The following is a 19,605-nucleotide window of genomic DNA, read 5'->3' on the forward strand; positions in this document are numbered from 1 at the left end:
TCTCTTAGCCCCTAATGCTTCACATGCAGTAAATGAATGAAAACCAATACTTAGAATACTAGGAAATCATGAATGAAAACCAGGAAATGAAAATCAAACAGGAAATGAAAACCAGAAAATGAATGAAAACCAGGAAATGAAATCAAACAGGTCAGAGACATCTCAACTGATAGTCGTGCAATGATTTATTCAATAATTGTGTGATGTGAGTCAAAAGTTATACTTTGTCAGGGAAACATTATCACAAACTAGAAAAATCAATACTTAGAATCAATACTTAGAATTGCAGATTAGTATCACAAGTGCAAACAGTATCACAAACTAAAAACCCTATTCAAATTCATATTTGAGTACAAGGAACTGCATGGCATAAAATGGAGTACTATGCATCTAAATCAGTAAATTTGAAACAGTCTAACATAAGAGACCACTAGCCAACAAACCAAGGGAAGCACATATTTTTTAAACAAACCAACAAACCAACCAGAAAGTAAAAGAGTGAAAGGGGAATTCTCAAAGCAAGAGGACCTTGGGGTATAATCCACGGCAAGAAGCACACCAAATCCCATAAAAATCAACAATAACTAGTCTATCCCCAGCTTGACTCAGAGCATTAAGAATACACATACACAAGCCAAAAGAGGACTTATCAAGTGGATAATCAGGAACTTCTGGCCACACATTAATCCAATTACCAATGAATGAATGAATTAAAAACTCTAGGGCATTGGGCATGTGTAACTAGAAGAATATTAGAAATTACCAATGAATGACCAAAACAGGAACTTCTGGCCAGAAATTAGTCAGACCACAAAACAAAACACACAAAAGCCACACATTAATCAGACCATCAAAGCCATGTCTAATTTGATTCATTGAATAAGGCAGCAATGTAAATGTATATAGCCATGTCTAATAATGAAAGTTATGCAGTTGTGGTCTAAACTTTATTGGTGAGAATGATTTAATTAAGGACTTTATTTGAGAAATCAGGTTCATTCAATCTGTTGGGGAAACACAATCTATTGTGATTCTAGATCAGTAACAAATAATTAGTGAAACAAGATATTATTATACAAAATATTTAGAAACCAGACCTGCTACTGTCATTCATTCATTAACCAGACCTGCTACTGAACGGCGACTCTGAACGGCGACACTGAACGGCGACGACGACGGAGTTCGAGAGGGGGACGATGACCGACTCTGAAAGTGAAGGTGACAGGTTCGCAAGTCACATGTTGGGCGGCGATACTCACTGCATTTAGGGATTCGGTGATGGACTCAATGTGAGAGAAGGGTTCAGTTCAAGTGTGAGGGAAGGGTTCAAGTGTGAGGGAAGGGTTCAAAGACTTAGGGATTTAGAGAAGAAATGAAAACTTAGATAAATCGTGCTTTCAGAGAGAAAATCGTGTTTTTAGGGAAACCAACATTTTAATTTTACAATATGAATTTATAAATAATATAAAAAAATTTTAAAATACATTAGCGTCGGCCCATCCGACGCTAACTATTAAAATAAAAATTATAAAATTAAAATAAAAAACTAGCGTCGGTCTTATTTTACGTAGCGTCGGCCACTCCGACGCTAATCGTTAATAAAATTAAAAATTGAATTTTAGCGTGTTAGCGTCGGTCAGGCCGACGCTATCTAGCGTCGGAGTCGGGGGCCGACGCTAAATATGGCAGCTAAAATGTCATTTTCTAGTAGTGAAATCGAGTTTTAAGACTATCAAGTTGTACAACGTGTGCCTAAAAAACTTAAGGACTAAAAAGGTGTTAGAGTTAACCTCTTTAAGAATAGTTTTATTATTTTGTTTATAAAAAATGAGCTTTAAAACCACCAATTTGTCACAATTCAAATGTTATAAATATCTAAGATTAATAGGATATCTCCAAACCATGTTTTTAAAGTAACGAAAGCTACATATTTACTAAAGCAAGCTCCTAGAGCTTGGTACCACATGTTAAGTTTATTTAATTTAATTTTTTTTTTTTTATAAAAAATGATTTCTCTAGAGGCAAGATCGATACTATACTTTTTAGAAAGATTGATAAAACTAATTTATTAGTTGTTCAAGTATATATTGACGATATTATATTTGGATCAACAAATGAAAAAATGTGTGAAGAATTTTCAAATCTCATGCAAAGTAAATTTGAAATGAGTATGATGGGAGAATTATGATATTTTTTTTTGTTTACAAATCAAATAATATGAAGATGAAATTTTTATTTATCAAAAAAAAAAAAATATCAAAGATCTTCTTAAAAAATACAAAATGAGTGAAGCCAAATTAATGGCAACTCCCATGCATCCATCTTCATATTTAGACAAATATGAACAAGGAAATACCATTTCTTAAAAAGATTACAGAGGAATAATTGGTTCATTATTATATCTAACTGCCAATAGATCAAATATTGTTTTTGTAGTCAGGTTATGTGCTAGATTTCAATCTTTGCCTAAAGAATTTCATCTAATTGTAGTAATTTTTTTTTTAGATATCTTATTGGTACTAATGATCTTGGCCTTTAGTATAACAAACGTCACATTTTGATTTTATAGTCTATTGTGATGTTGATTATGCTGAGAATAAAATTGAAAGAAAAAACACAAGTGGTGTATGTCAATTTCTTGAAGAAGCCCTGATAAGTTTGTCATGCAGCAAAAAAAACATAACACAATTGTTTTGTCAACAACTAAAACTAAATATGTCTCGGCTGCAAATTGTTGTTATCAAGTCTTATAGATCAAAAATCAACTTAAATACGTTTATGTAAGTTACATGAATGTTCCAATTTACTGTGATAATACAAGTGCAATAAATTTGCAAAAAATTATATTCAACATTCAAGATCAAAACATATTGAAATAAAACATCATTTCATTAGGAATCATTTTAACAAGAAAGATGTTGAATTAATTTTTGTTTACACTAAAAATCAACTTGTTTGGCATCTTTATTAAATCTATGGTGGAAAATTGTTTTGATTTCATTAAAGAAAAATTGAAATTGATAAAAAAAAATCCAAATAATTATTTTGGCAAAATCTGACAAGAATATTTCCGTCAATACGAAAAACGATTTCTGTTTTTTTTTTATATCTTCCCTCTTCCTTGGCAGTATCACTCAATATAATATAATATATTTATATATATTATTCCTTGAATTTTTTTTCATCTTATGTACTTAATAAAGAGCAAATTAATTTAAAAATTTATATAATATCTTATAATTGTTCTAAAAAAAATTAATAATAATCACTAATAATCGCATTAAATCGGAGTTTATTAGTAGTATTGAATGAGATTCCATTGTTAAAATATGAATGGAATGACATGGAAGATGATGAAATCCATTTCATTCTATATCACATTCCTCAGTTTTTCATTCACCCCATTTGAGAGATATACAATAGATGGAGCATTTTAATTAAATAAGTACCCTTTTATCCCCTTTTTTTTCATCAGATTTCTTCTCTTCACTCTGCTTGTATATGCACGTTATCACTTCTACTCGTGTGTCTCCATTTTTTCTTCAAAAACTTACAATGACAAAATCAATATAGAAAATGGAGCTATCATGGATTCACCAGTATCCATATATAAAGTTAGGTCTTTGATTGGTTTTCAATTAAGATATTGTCGTTACGATTCATTCCAAAGGAAAAAACGCATCCCGTGACTCGGTTAATTAAAAAATTATTAACTCAAGTTATTTTTTGTATTATACTTTAGTAAATAGTGAATGAAATTGATTATGACATATTAATAAATGGTTTTGCATATTAAAAATCTAGAAAAATTAAAAATCAAATATAAAAATTAAAATTTTATAAAAAAACCTCACCATAAGAGTTCGTTTTAGGCCTCGTTTAATATTGGATCGGCATTAGACACAGCTATACACAAATCACCATATACTGCTTCAAGACAACTTCAAAAATACACACCGAACATAGGACATAAATTATATTTAGTATATACATTCATAGTAATTCAAATAATCACAGGTTTGTAGAATTAAAACAAACAACACTTTATAAAAGTTTTTTATCTAAATTTTAATTCTACTAAAATTTCCAAGTTATCATATCATAATCATTATTAATCAAAAGGGTTACAACTATATCTAATAAGTCTCAAATTAATCGTCGAAAAATACAGTTTTTTTGTTCATCTCACATTATATTATACTAATGAATTCAAAAAATTTATTACCCCTTACATCAAACTGACGTTTTCGAAAAACACACAAATCAAAAAGAATTTCAGCAACAACAATATTTTAATAGCATACAACGAACGATTCTCAAAATAAGCTACAAAGTCAGCGAAACATGACAGATAAATTAAGAGGAACGTAAAAATTAGTGCTAAATAATTAATAAAAAATTAAAAGCAAAAGTAGAGTCGAAACGAAGCAAAACAGAAAGTCTAAAAAAATGTCACCCACGCATTAGAGTGCCGAAAGGGTCTAATATCCATTTCGCAGTTGCATGCAAATGTATTATGGTTATTGAAGGTTTCGACACAAGGATTTTCAAAATGATATATGTTTTTCGAAAAGACAATGTGCTAGCTGAAATTCGAGGAAATGACCATGTCAATGGCATAAACCCATTTTTTGATGTGTAGCAGTTGGTGAAGATTTTGAGCATACGTAAAGAAGAGGGTGTTACATAAAGTTCATATATAGTCTCAGTTTTTATTGGTGAAACTTGTGGTGACCGAAATCTCAATCTAAAGATAATGATGTAATTTTTTACGAAGAGTAATATATAAGACGTTGAAAATTGTAATTCGTGTTGGAAATAAAAAAGAAGATCACAAAAATGACTAATACTGTTTCGACTTTTCATGATACATGGTCATAGGTGGTCGTGGTTGAAGAGAGAAGATGAGGGAAAAGTGAAAATGAATCTCCCGAACGCGCATTCAGGAAGTTGATTATTTTAAAGTAGTAAGGTATAAATAGAAATTCTATTAAAACTGGGGGTGCAACATTAGTAAAGGCTAAAAAATTCACTTTATTTATTTTAAAATCCCAAAACTCACACACACTTATTTTTAACACTTCTATAATTAAAGTAGGGATTTAAAAATATTAATCTTATATAAAAATAATTATTTATAAATAAATATAAGTAATTAATATATAACAATTGCCAGTGATGTCAATAAAATCCACACAAAATATCAAAATAGTTTATATCGTACATACACACACGAAAATCGTCTAAAATAATAGGCAGTGATGTATAAAGTAAACATATATACATATAGATATATGAAAATATAGTTTAAAGAAAATTTGGTTTGTTACACTAAATCCTACCCTCTTTGGCATTGAGAAATATGTTTGATTTATTCATTTCTTAATGGATTTTGTTTTATGTTTCTAGGACAAACTCTATAAAATTTGAATTTTTCTATGAAAAAAGAATATGTTTAATTGAGAAATAAGAAGTATAAAATGGTGAAACATATTATTTTTAATAAAATAAATAAAAATATCATTATCTTTTTATTCTCTCGTTTCAATCTATTTTTCTTAAATAATAATGGTGTCATAAACTACGCTAACGTGAAAGATCACATAAGATTATAAGTAATTATTTTTTCCTTTAACTTAACAAACAATAACTTTATCCTTTAATATTTTATTTCTCGATTTGGTCATTTAAATTTTAAAATGTTAAGAATTTTATTATTTTTTTAACGAAATTATTAAAAAAAACAAAAACAAAAATCATATTACAGTTCTTTATCTTAAAAAAAAAAAAAAAAACTAAGCATAATTTATCTTCCCCATCAAATTTTGAAATAAAAAAATTTCAAATGTTCATCGTCAAATAGATGTTTCCCCCAAAAAAATAAAATGATTGTGCTCTCTAAGGGGATTCTTATTTATTTATTTACTCCAAATACTTGAACAGTAAATCTTAATTTACATTCAAGATTTTAAGAAGAATGTCTCTTTTGTCTTATGGAATATGATTGATAAATAAAGAAAACATGTTAATCAAAAAACGCATTGGAGTTAAGCTAATATAAACAAAGAGACTAATATGTCCTCAAAAGTTGATAGCATCACATTTCCTTCTTCACTTTGAGGGAAAAAGGAAAGCAAGTTAAACCAAACAAAGGAGAAGATTTGATTTGATTTTTTTTTATTTGAATAGAGAGGATAAACACTCTTACAGGTTTCTTTGAAGACGATGAACTCCAATTTGTTTTTGTTTTTTGTTTTTAAATTATAAAAAGGGAAGACGACGTTAACATTTTTAAAATATAAAAAATCAAATAAATAAAAAATTAAAAGATTAAAAAGTTATTCATAATCAAGAAAAAATACTTAATGTTTGTTTAAATATAATTTTTGTCATTTATCTTTTATTTATTATTCGTTTTGTTTTTAATTTATTTCGATCTTTTATTTTTTGTTTTAGTCATTTATATTTTACTTAATTATCGTTTATCTTTCATAAAATTATACAAGTGTGTCCTTTTATTAAGAACAAAAATAAATACTACATAATAAATAAATGACGAAAACAAATAAAAATACAACAAAGGTCCAAAATAAAATAAAAAAGATACATGACGAAAATGATATATATTAAGTAAAAGATAAAAGATTAAAATTATATTTTAATTAATATATAAATTCAGGTGTGTTACAACTAAATAAAATAAATAATGGATATGTTAAAACTAAATAAGATAAATGACCGTGGATGTAATTTTGTCGACAAGTGTTTACGCCTAGGAAATTTCAATGTTTTTTCTATAGTCTCTATAAAAGTTATTCAACTTTTAATCTCTGAATTTTTTTTTTATTATTTTCTATTTTTAAGTCAACTGATGTGTATCTTTAAATTTTTGAATGATTTTTTGCAGTTATGTTTATAATATTATAAACATCTCTGTTACAAAAATTAAAAATTTTATAAGATTAATTAAATAAAATTTTTAATTTTTTTACGTTAGTTTAATATGAATTTGTAAGAACAAAAGACAACCTATTTATTACTATAAGATTTTTACATATAAGAAGAGTAGATAAATATGAACATTTTACATTAAAGTTTAAAGGAATAAATTACATTTTTATAATTTTCTTATACTTTAAAAATATTTTATAAATTTTCCAAATATTTTGGTTTCAATGGTAGCTGCCTTAATATGAGAAGTAACATCTTATTTTCCTAAAAAAATGATAAATTAAAAAAAATGGTAGCTACCTTAAAAAAATGATAAATTAAAAAAAATTGTAGCTACCTTAAAAAAAATGTTTACACTTTACACAAATAATAAATTAAACTTAAACTCTGAAAAATCGTCAATTTGTTATATTTTTTGGGTGCAATGTTATTTCATGCTGCATTGATTTTATATCCTATAACTGACTCTTTTTATGGGGGTGTGGGGTCGAGTCCATATATGGTCCATTTCCTCATATTTGCGAAATAAGGAAAGAAAGCCCAATAAGACCTTATTAGCAATAAAGAAGAGCCCAACAAATAATAGTTACATATTTCATTGTATGTTCATTGTGGCGTCTTCTTCGTCGTTTCAATTAAATTTATATTCGGTTGTTTGTTTTTTTTTCTTTCATTTACTACTTTAATTTAAGAAATGTTTTGGCTAAATTCTTCATCTTATATGAAATTAAGTACACTATCAAGATGAAGAGATTGACCCCCTCTTGATAACAACTCACATTTGTGATTATAAATTAATCATATTTGATACATCCACAAGTAGGAGTGTGCAAAAATATATTATTAATACTATACTAAAAAACATCAAATTAATTAAATGATTCATAAATTGAACTACATATTTAAAACAATTCAGTTAATTAAATTTAATTTAAAATTATTAAACTTTAGATTTTTTATCTTAGAAATATTTTCAAATTTATTTCTCTTGAAAAAAAAATATAGAAAATATCAAAACTTTTTATTAGAAAACCATAAAAAGATATTTTAAATAATTTTTTGTTTGAAAATTTTTGGAAAAAAAATCAAAATATATTTTTTGAAATTTTTTTATCGATAAATTTTTTATATCTATTGTTCTCGACAAAAAAAAAAAATGGCAAAAGAATTCTGAAATTATTTTTCTTAAAAAAGATTTTACTTCTATTTTTCTCGAAAAAAATCAATTTTATTTTTCGAAAGAATTTCAAAATTATTTTTTCGAAGAACTAGTTTGAAATCTATTTTAAGTAAAATTTTGTTCAAAATATTAAAGTATTTTATATTTATAAACCAATTTTAAACCAGTTCAGAACTGCATTAAACTTTATTTGAACGTAGTTTTCAAAAACTAAATCAAAGTATTAATGTGTTATAATTTGATTCAACTTTCACACCGTGAACACTCCTACCTACAAGATTCAAGCTCTTGAACAAATGAAATTCTCATTGTGATTGAATTAAGCATTTGATATATCCCTATTATTAACCCGAGCTTTGTTATAAAATACTTTATTTTTTACTTGCTTGAGAATCTCTCATCTTCTAATTCCTTAATAATTTTATAATAATCATAGATTTATAGTGAAGTCGTATCCATGGTATATGGCTTCAAAGAAATCATAATTGTAGTGTACAAGTTCGTAAATTTGCATTGATCGAAGTCGCATGGGCAATGTGTGACTCCATCTAGTTCTTCTGAATTTGGATGGGTGATGTGCAACTCACCATTAATTCTCATTTGCTGACGATAACTTCCATATTTATGAAGATAAAAAAGAGTAAATATACATACTGAAGTACACAACTACATGTTAGGCTTCTCTTAAAAATCACACAATCAAAATGGAATACACCATATTGGTAATTATTTTTATGTTATTTTGCAAAATTCAATGATAAAATAAAATAAGTTTAAATATAATTTTGATTATTTATTTTTTTATTTAATATTTGTTTTAATGATTTATTTATTTATTTAATTTGTTTTGCTATTTATCTTTTATTTAATAATCATTTTTATTTTTTATTTTTTACAAAATTATATAAATTTATTATTTTATTAAGGATTAAAATGAATATTATATAAAAGATAAATGACAAAAATAAATAAATAAGATATAAAGAACCAAAATAAAATGATTAAAATAAATATTATAGAAAAGATAAATGACCAATATTTTAATCAATATTGTGTCACGAACTTATGGATCTATTATGCAAAAGTTTTTTTTTTTTAAAAAAAAATTTTGAAGTGAGAAGAGGTTGTTTTATTCTAAAATGAACAAAAATTTAATTCTTAAAAAATAATAACAAAAGAATTTTTAGATATCTTTCTTAAAAAAACACTATATACGATTAAATAAGATATATCTTGTGATTCTATGTCCCCTAATTTTAAGTGATTTAAAAAATTCATCACTCATTAATTTGATGGACAAACTTATAAGGCATTTGCTTTAAGCTATCTAAATTAACTAGTTCGTAACCCGTGCGTCGCACGGAAACAACGATTTTAATAAATAAATTATTATATTAGTTTATATATATATATATATATATATCAAATTTTATAAATTTTATTTTATTGATATTAAAAAAATAAGTTGACTTAAAAAAAATAATTTAAAATTAAAAAAAATCTAATTATAACTTAACTTAAAAACTACTTTCTTATATACTCAATGTTATTGATGAAAAGTATGACTCCAACACCGTGCCTTATTTTTTAATTCTACAAAGAATCTTATTTCTTTCCAAAAACTTATTACAAAACAATACTTTTAATTTTAAACAAATAAAAACAATAATTATTAAAAAATATTAAATAATTAGATTAGATGAAATAAGAATTTTTAAAATAATGGACATGGACATATATAAAATAAGTAAATGTAAAGATTAGTAAGTAACTTAATAATGAATTTTTATTTTTATTATTCAGCCTTTGCTGCATAAGTGAGCAAAATATCTTTCATTTTAGTACTACTCACAGAATACTAAAGAAAAATAATTTTCCCGTTACAAACAAAAAATTACAATACACATAAAAACTATGAGTATCTTTTATCTTTGAATTTGCATGTTACTCTTCATTAATCTTTCATGAATCTTTTGAATTTTTTTGAATTTGCGTGATATTTAATAATAAATTTAGAATATAAAATGTATAGTATAGTAGTTTTTAAATTTGATAAAATAGTGTTTGAAATCGATGAAGTGAATTGTTTCTTTAATTCATACATTAATTTTATATTTTCTTAAATAAATTATTATTTTTCTCTTCAATATTCTGAAAATTTAATTGAATTCATAGCTATAAATAAATTTTATATTTACTTAAATAAATTATTTATTAGACAACTTATAATCAAAATTATTAGGACGGGCAACAATTATTTATGAGAATTTAAAATCGGAGTTATTAAGACAAATCTTGTATAAGAGAATAGAAATATAAATATACAAATGTACAATTTGTTAACTATTTATGAGTGAATTTAAAATCGGAGTTATTAAGACAAATCTTGTATAAGAGAATAGAAATATAAATATACAAATGTACAATTTGTTAACTATTTATGAGTGAATTTAAAATCGGAGTTATTAAGACAAATGTTATATAAGATGATAGAAATATACATATACACATACAAAATTAAGAAACATAAACAATACAAAATATATATGCATAACAAAACAATATAAATCTTAATCCGATAAATAAAAGTTCACGAATATTAATCTCAGTACTATCTCCATTGACACAAAAACCACATTCGCACACCTCTAACAACCAAATTCCATGACTCATTTCTTGGAGAAATTGAAGCAACAAAATATGATTTTTGTTTCAGACATTGGATAAAGATGAATAAGAAAGCTTTGACAAAGAAAGCTTAAAAGAATTGTGTATACATAGATATAAGGGAGACGCAAGAAATGAGAGAATACCAAAGATAGACGGTTAACGGAGTATTAAAAGAATTCGTAAAATAAATTAATTTTTTTAATTAAATTAATTTGAAGCGGGTGATTGCTGTTTAAAAAACAATTACAAAAACTGTCAAGTCGTGGTGTTAGTGACTTTATTTTGCTGTTATTCTTCTTTTTTAACCGACCACTAAATTCTGAACAGTTAAACTTTTCAACTGACGCACGTACAAAGTCGTGTAACATAAGTTTAATTTTATTCTAAAAAAAGAGATATTATATTGTATAGATTATTTTTAATTGGTTATTCACTTCTGCATTTCTCATGTAATAGAAGTTTTATTTTTGTCTTAAAAAAATCTTTTATTTTTAATTTATTTTTCTTATTTTTTAATTGGCCATTAACTTCTCAACGGATACATGAAAAAACTGTAAGTCGTAGTGTATTGTATTTTATTTTTAATTGACCATTAAATTGTATCGTGGACAAAGATCGTGATGTAACAGAAGTTTTATGCTTTTCTTACAAAAAAAGCTTTTTATTTCTAATTCATTCCTTTTATTTTTTTAATTGACCATTAACTTCTCAAAAATAAACACGTATTATTTCTATTAATAGAAACTTATATTTTCTTAACACTCTAGTTTGTTGACACATGTCAAACTTGCCAATTTATCATGTTTGCTTTATTATAATGTATAGATTTTTAGAATTTAAAAAAAAATATAATATTAAGAATCTTATTCTTAAACAACTTTATTTTAGAAAAAGTGTTGGAAAAACATTAATTATACTATTTCAAGAATCTTTCATAGAAGTGGAGTGTAGAGATAGTCATAGAAAATAAAAATACATATAAAATCCATTTCTATATGGGAATCTATTCTTCCAACCATAGAACATGGGAATTTGAAATTTATTTCATTCATCAAATAATTTTCGACTCAAACTGTAACCTTGTACAACAACACGAGGACGCACATTTTATGTGTTGATGCTCTAAAAATTACTTTTTGAATTATTTAAGAAACCGCTTTTTTTTTAATATTTATAAATTAAGAAACTAATTTATTATTAATTTAATAATAAAGTGGTGGGTTTGAACTTAATAAAAACTTCAATTTTTTGTAAATAGAAAACAGAATCAGTTTTTCAAAATAATAGTCAAATAATATTTCTAAAATAATAATAATTTTTTTATAGTAATAAATAAACAATATTTTTCTTTAAATTTTTTTATTAAAAATAAATATTTCAATTCTTGCTACAAATCATTTGTTTAAATATTATTTATGTTCTTATAAGTCACATGTTTTATTTTATATGTTGTTACAATGTTAATTAAAGTTTTCTACATTAAAACCCACAATCTAAAATTCTATTTACTATATAAAAAAAATTATGAGAGAAAAAAATAATAAATAAATAAATAAAATTTCATAACTTTTTCTAATCAATTGATTTAATTATATAGGAAGAATAGAAATTTGTATAAGAAATGAAATTGAAGAAGGAAGAAGGTTGAGGGCACTTGAAATTGCGTCCCTCTCTTTTTTGTGTGTGGCGCTACTTACCTTGTTTTCTTTTTTCTATTTATTTATATTCTTTTTCTGTACGTTTCCGTCCAAACAATGGAATTCATCATCATATATAACGGGAACGAACCTACAACCATATCGTTTTCATCTTGCTTCTCTCTCTCTCTCTCTCTCTAGCATTCTCTACTTTTGTACCTCATTTTTCTGCTTTTGACTCATTTCCGTTACAAATAAAAAAACAAAAAACTTAACATCAGCATTTTCAGTGTTACAAGCTTTATCTACTTTTCTGTTGCCATCTTCAATTGATCGGTTCGTTCAGAGTGGCGAGTGAGTGTGTGAGGATGACAAGTAGGAAAATTGAGAAAATGGCTTCAATTGATGCTCAGTTGAGGTTGCTAGCACCGAGTAAAGTGTCTGATGATGATAAGCTTGTTGAATATGATGCTTTGTTGCTCGATCGTTTTCTTGACATTCTTCAGGATTTGCATGGGGATGATATCAGAGAAACGGTAATTTTTTTGTTTTTCAATCATCAAAATATGCTACCTTTTACCCTTGCATTGGAAAATTTCAGATGCCCCACTTCGATTTTTGTGAAATGGTGATTCTTTTTGGTCTTAGAACATGGAGTAATTTGATGATTTTTTTTTTTATAAAATTATTCGGTATGACTGTATTTTTTTTAAAGGAAATGCAAACAAGTGTGTATGTAACTATGTATGTATTACTTGGGATGTGTGTATGTAACTATGTATGTATGTCTACATGCTTTCTGGAATGGGCATTTAAAGTTATGGTTGGTGGATTTAACCGTTTAAGAGCCTACAATTGTGTCTTCTATGCATGGTTTTAAATTGTCATCCCGTTGCAGTCCTTGATATTGCAGAGAGCTGCGATCGAATGCAATTGATCCTGCCTTCAATCGCAGCCGTATTGCGCTCGCAGAGACATCAAATTTTTTCATGTTGCAGTACAAATTAACGTCTTAAAACCTTGGTTCTATGTCTCTTGTCATTTTGATCCTTTTTGTTTTGAGCTAAAAGTTAAGTTTTTGGTGAAATAGATTCATGCTTCAGTATATAAAATCAAATTTTACTTGGATATTGGCTTGCTTGCACATAGTCTACATTTTTTACTTTCCTTCACCTGCATACATGGACTTTGTGGCTAATAGTTTTGGTAATTTGATGTTGACTAGGTTCAAGACTGTTATGAGCTGTCTGCTGAGTATGAAGGGGAAAATAACCCTCAGAAGTTGGAGGAACTTGGGAACATGCTGACCGGTCTTGATGCTGGGGATTCTATTGTCATTGCCAAGTCATTTGCTCACATGCTTAATTTGGCCAACTTGGCAGAAGAAGTTCAAATTGCCTACCGAAGAAGGATTAAGTTATTAAAGAAGGGCGATTTTGCTGATGAGAACTCTGCCATCACGGAGTCAGACATTGAAGAGACCTTGAAGAGGCTTGTGAATCAACTGAAAAAGACCCCCCATGAAGTCTTTGGTGCTTTGAAGAGCCAAACCGTAGATTTGGTCTTAACTGCTCATCCTACTCAGTCTGTTCGTAGATCTTTGTTGCAAAAGCACGGAAGGTTTGTCCATTTCTAACCTTGATGGTGATTGTTGAAATTCAACTCGGAGGACTGAGAGGAGGAGTTGCGCATTTATCAATTCACTGGGCTGAAAATCAGTGGCCTCTAATGGTGACATTTGTGCTATGGCTTAATCTTTCTGTTGATAATAGTTGCCTTTCTGTTTTGTTTTCAGGATAAGGGATTCTTTGACACAGTTGTATGCAAAAGATATAACACCAGATGATAAGCAGGAACTTGACGAGGCTTTGCAAAGAGAGGTGTCTAACTTCTGATTTATCTTGATTCTATATACATATATGATGCCATCATTGACAGCCACATGATTGTCTGAGTTGTATGCCCCTTTACATGTACAGTTATGCATAAACATCATGATTGAGGTGATAAACATTCAGAGTAGTTTCATGGTGTTTAGACACGATAACCTATAAATGATTAAGTGGTAAATTATTTTCCTTGGTAGGGCTATAATAATTAAAGTATCTATGTTTTTATCTATTAACATTGGACAGTATTGAATAAATGTTGTAATGCTACACTTGTTGCATAAAGTTCTACAATGGGTGGAATTTATTTGTGTTTAATATCCAAAATTAAAATCTTGTAACTTTTCCGCGAGCATTTGGCACATATGTTTGGCTTCAGAATTATCGTAAAATATTTGTACTAGTCAAAGTGTTGTGTTTGATGTAATCTACCTTCAAGTAGAGCAACATCTTAATAATACTATTATAATGCTTGTTCAAAACTACTTCTTTTAATTCTATTTATTATCATATTTATAGCATTTGATTCTGCTCTTATTGTTGCTTTCTTATCAAGCTCTAGTATTATGGATTTGGCTTTTCCAATTTAATTTCCTCTCGCACTTGATTTCCAACTAGATTTGATTTCTATTAACATTCTACTTTGAGAATTTCATTAATTTATAGTTATGAACTGTTTGTTGAATCTGTGTATGACTATGTCTATATGGCAAACTTTGTGCAGTCGTAAGACACTGATCGTGTTTCTCTCATACAGATTCAAGCTGCATTTCGTACAGATGAAATTCGAAGAACTCCTCCTACACCACAAGACGAGATGAGGGCAGGAATGAGCTACTTTCATGAGACAATCTGGAAAGGTGTACCAAAATTTTTGCGCCGCATTGACACTGCTCTGAAGAACATCGGAATTAATGAACGCATCCCATATAATGCCCCTGTTATTCAATTCTCTTCATGGATGGGAGGAGATCGTGATGGTAACTATCTTTTGTTAACCTTCCTGACTTTTTTGGTCAAAGTATTTATGTGGATATAGATTCAAAATATTTCATCCCTAGATTTCTGATGCCTCATATTTTCTTCATTCAGTACATCTCGTCATTGAATTCTATCATCTCTAGTTTTGGATACTTGTCATAAAATTTGTCTAATGTGCATTGCAGGCAACCCCAGAGTAACCCCTGAAGTTACGAGGGATGTGTGTTTGCTGGCTAGAATGATGGCTGCTAATTTATACTTCTCTCAAATTGAGGATCTCATGTTTGAGGTATCAAATTTAATTTTAGTATTGTTTACTATTTTTTTGGGTGGAAAGTATTGTTTACCATCTTGCTTATTGTCTGTTTTTGGCAGTTGTCTATGTGGCGTTGTAATGATGAGCTACGTATTCGTGCTGAGGAACTCCGCAGCTCAGCAAAAAGAGATGCAAAACATTATATTGGTATGTACTATGTAATAGGCATAATATATTGTTATGTATTAACACTCCAAATATTATAATTCTTTATTGAAATCTCTACAATAATGAATACATAATTTCATATTTAATGCTGAACACACTACACTAATGCTGTGATGTTGTCTCTAACTTGTCGATGCATTTAGAGCCATATCTTTTGAAGTTTTGGTAAGTAAATTTTATTGTTATTAAAATATAATAATAAATTCTTCATTGCTGCAGAGTTTTGGAAGCAGGTTCCATCAAATGAGCCATATCGTGTTATTCTTGGTGATGTGAGGGACAAACTGTATAATACACGTGAACATGCCCGACAGTTATTAGCCAATGGGAGCTCTGAAATACCTGAAGAGATTACGTTCACAAATGTTGAAAAGGTATTGTCCTCAATACTTCCGGATAAACTGTACAGGGTACAGATAAATGAACCTTTTCACCTAAAAGGCAACTTCCTCGAAGCGACTTGTTTGATAATTGGGTTGCTCTTTGTCTTGATGTAGTTCCGGCAATATATTATATTAAACTCTAACCTTCAATTTTTCATGTAGTTCCTGGAGCCTCTTGAACTCTGCTATAGGTCACTGTGTGCATGCGGTGATCAACCAATAGCTGATGGAAGCCTTCTTGATTTCTTGAGGCAAGTTTCCACATTTGGGCTTTCACTTGTGAGACTTGACATTCGTCAAGAATCAGATAGGCACACTGATGTCATGGATGTTGTAACAAACCACTTGGAGATTGGATCTTATCGAGAATGGTCTGAGGAACGCAGGCAGGAATGGCTGTTGTCTGAGCTCAGTGGAAAGCGCCCTCTATTTGGCCCCGATCTTCCTAAAACTGAAGAAATTGCTGATGTTCTTGAAACCTTCCGTGTCATTGCTGAACTTCCTTCAGACAGCTTTGGTGCTTATATCATTTCAATGGCAACGGCCCCATCTGATGTGCTTGCTGTAGAACTTTTACAACGTGAATGTCATGTGAAGCAGCCATTAAGGGTTGTCCCATTGTTCGAAAAGCTTGCTGATCTCGAGGCTGCTCCTGCTGCTGTAGCCCGCCTGTTCTCTATAGAATGGTACAGAAACCGTATCAATGGAAAACAAGAAGTTATGATAGGATACTCAGACTCGGGAAAAGATGCCGGCCGTCTCTCTGCAGCTTGGGCTTTGTACAAGGCTCAAGAAGAACTTATAAAGGTTGCAAAGGAGTTTGGTGTTAAGCTAACAATGTTCCATGGAAGAGGAGGGACTGTAGGAAGAGGAGGAGGTCCTACTCACCTTGCTATACTATCTCAGCCACCAGATACTATTCATGGTTCACTTCGTGTTACAGTTCAAGGTGAAGTTATTGAACAGTCATTTGGAGAGGAGCATTTGTGCTTCAGAACTCTTCAGCGTTTCACTGCTGCTACACTTGAGCATGGAATGCACCCTCCCGTGTCCCCAAAACCAGAATGGCGTGCCCTCATGGATGAGATGGCTGTCATTGCAACAGAGGAGTATCGCTCCATTGTTTTTCAGGAACCTCGTTTTGTTGAATACTTCCGATGTGTAAGTATTGCTTCCAATCACTCTTATTGGTAATTAACATTAGTACATGAAGATGCCCTTGATTTTCTAGCAGTTTAATAGGTATTTTTACATAAAAACAATAATATCGGCATTGAAATAACTGTGTATTAGTGCTAGCGATTAAGACATACTTCTTTAATAGACTTGGTATTTGAAATTTCCTAATAACTTTTATGACTATTAATGATCGTGTTTCATTCTTCCTCAGTCATGTGAAAGTTATTACTGCTTATGATTATTGCTGCAACAATATTATACGATGATTTAAGTAAAAAATTATATTTCCTTTTGTGTCATATAACTAACGACATTGTTTCTTTTCTTATTTTCCTTTTTGTTTTGTGTACATCATTTTCATTCCTTACTTTTATTTATGAATCTCGCAAACTGCAGGCAACTCCTGAGTTGGAGTATGGAAGAATGAACATTGGCAGTCGTCCATCAAAACGAAAGCCAAGTGGAGGAATTGAATCACTTCGTGCTATCCCTTGGATCTTTGCCTGGACTCAGACAAGGTTTCACTTACCGGTATGGCTTGGCTTTGGGGCAGCATTCAAGTATGTAATTGAGAAGGATCCAAAGAATCTCCAAATGCTTCAAGATATGTATAATCAATGGCCATTCTTCAGGGTCACCATTGACTTGGTTGAGATGGTGTTTGCCAAAGGAGACCCGGGGATCGCAACTCTTTATGACAAACTCTTAGTGTCAGATGAACTGTGGTCATTTGGAGAGCGATTACGATCTGCATATGAAGAAACCAAGAGCCTTCTCCTCCAAGTAATATATTATTGCTTCTATATTTCTCGTAGGGAATTTTAATCACCTGTTCTTTTGGCTGGCTGTAGATGGGGTGTTTTTTTTTTTTCAATCAACAAGTGAAATCAATTTTATTTTATCTTAGTATTTTATTGGCTTATAGTAATAATGTAAATCTTGTTTTGTAGGTTGCTGGACACAAAGATATCCTTGAAGGAGACCCATACTTGAAGCAAAGACTTCGTCTCCGTGATTCATATATCACAACTCTCAATGTTTTGCAAGCCTACACATTGAAGCGAATCCGCGATCCTGATTACAATGTGAAATTAAGGCCACATTTGTCCAAGGATTTCGTGGAATCAAGCAACCCCGCAGCAGAGCTTGTGAAACTCAATCCGACGAGCGACTATGCTCCTGGTTTGGAGGATACCCTTATTTTGACAATGAAGGGTATAGCTGCTGGCATGCAGAACACTGGTTAAGTTGTCAATTATGGTTGTTATTTTCTCATATACAATGTTTGTAACTTTGTGACAATGGGATACATAAATTGCTAACTATGTTGCCTTCTGCAGATGTGGACCCACATCAAATAACAATTATTGCTCCATCTAATAAATAATATAATGAATGTAAGACTACTTCTCGTGTCAAACATGTCCTCACTGCATGATTTCAACGAGTCATGGTCCTTTGTGATTTAAAGTCTCTGGTCCATATCTCCCACCATATTAAAACCTGTTTGACACTTCCATTGGCCACTTAATTAAGTCTAGCACATCATAAGTGCAAAATAAATACGTAACTTACTCTTTCTAGCGTCAAAAAAAAGAAACTCTTTCTTACTTCGTACAACTTATGTAACTTTTGAATGGGTAGGCATAACTTATTTTCTGTTAGTACAACTAATGATTATCCAGCAACACCTCAACTTTTCCTTCTTCTCATCTTACATATTTATTTTGGTGATAGTTTAAGTTCAAGTCATGACATTGTCCGAGAAAAATATATATTTTAAACTGTCTGACCCTCTAATTTTCCAATAAAACATTCAAGAACATTAACGAAAATAAACATTTTAAACCATTAAATTAAATACGAAGTTTCACTTTCAGCGTGTTCTCTCCTTCACTAGGTAATTCAGTTTAATTGTTATTATGATAACAAATTTAATTGAACCTTTGAATCAATATATCGAATCACTTTTACAAGTTAACTCTCATTGAGTTATACACACACTATTGCAACTAAAATGATCTTTAACTCATTACAAAGCTAAGAAAGAGATAAACAACTTACATGTCTACATTTCCTAAATCTAACTTAGCCTTCTTCGACAAAAACTAAAAATAAAGATAATTCTATATAGTAATTTAAATAGCCATACATTTACTCACTATTTTGATTATAACTTGATCTAAAAGTTTGCGAGCATACACTATTACCAACTAGAATAACTAATATGCGGTGAATATACACAAGTGCG

General features: G+C 29.3%; 1 protein-coding gene across 1 annotated transcript; it reads left to right on the forward strand.

The window, feature by feature from the left end:
- Positions 1 to 12,447: 12,447 nt before the first annotated feature.
- On the forward strand, positions 12,448 to 18,760 carry LOC101510288 (phosphoenolpyruvate carboxylase). Its single transcript, XM_004505439.4, has 10 exons — positions 12,448 to 12,974; positions 13,664 to 14,058; positions 14,234 to 14,318; positions 15,085 to 15,307; positions 15,494 to 15,597; positions 15,684 to 15,771; positions 16,012 to 16,166; positions 16,338 to 17,336; positions 17,751 to 18,137; positions 18,305 to 18,760. The coding sequence occupies exons 1-10, from the start codon at positions 12,807 to 12,809 to the stop codon at positions 18,599 to 18,601; spliced, it is 2,901 nt and encodes a 966-aa protein (XP_004505496.1). The 5' UTR covers positions 12,448 to 12,806; the 3' UTR covers positions 18,602 to 18,760.
- The last annotated feature ends 845 nt before the right edge of the window (positions 18,761 to 19,605 follow it).

Source organism: Cicer arietinum, chromosome 6 (genome assembly GCF_000331145.2).
Source record: "Cicer arietinum cultivar CDC Frontier isolate Library 1 chromosome 6, Cicar.CDCFrontier_v2.0, whole genome shotgun sequence".
Lineage (NCBI taxonomy): Eukaryota > Viridiplantae > Streptophyta > Magnoliopsida > Fabales > Fabaceae > Cicer > Cicer arietinum.

Coding starts and splice junctions, on each gene's coding strand:
- LOC101510288 (XM_004505439.4), top strand. CDS start 12,807: ATGACAAGTAGGAAAATTGAGAAAATGGCTTCAATTGATGCTCAGTTG. Junction 16,167..16,337: donor CGTTCACAAATGTTGAAAAG/GTATTGTCCTCA, acceptor TTTTTCATGTAG/TTCCTGGAGCCTCTTGAACT. Junction 17,337..17,750: donor TTGTTGAATACTTCCGATGT/GTAAGTATTGCT, acceptor CGCAAACTGCAG/GCAACTCCTGAGTTGGAGTA.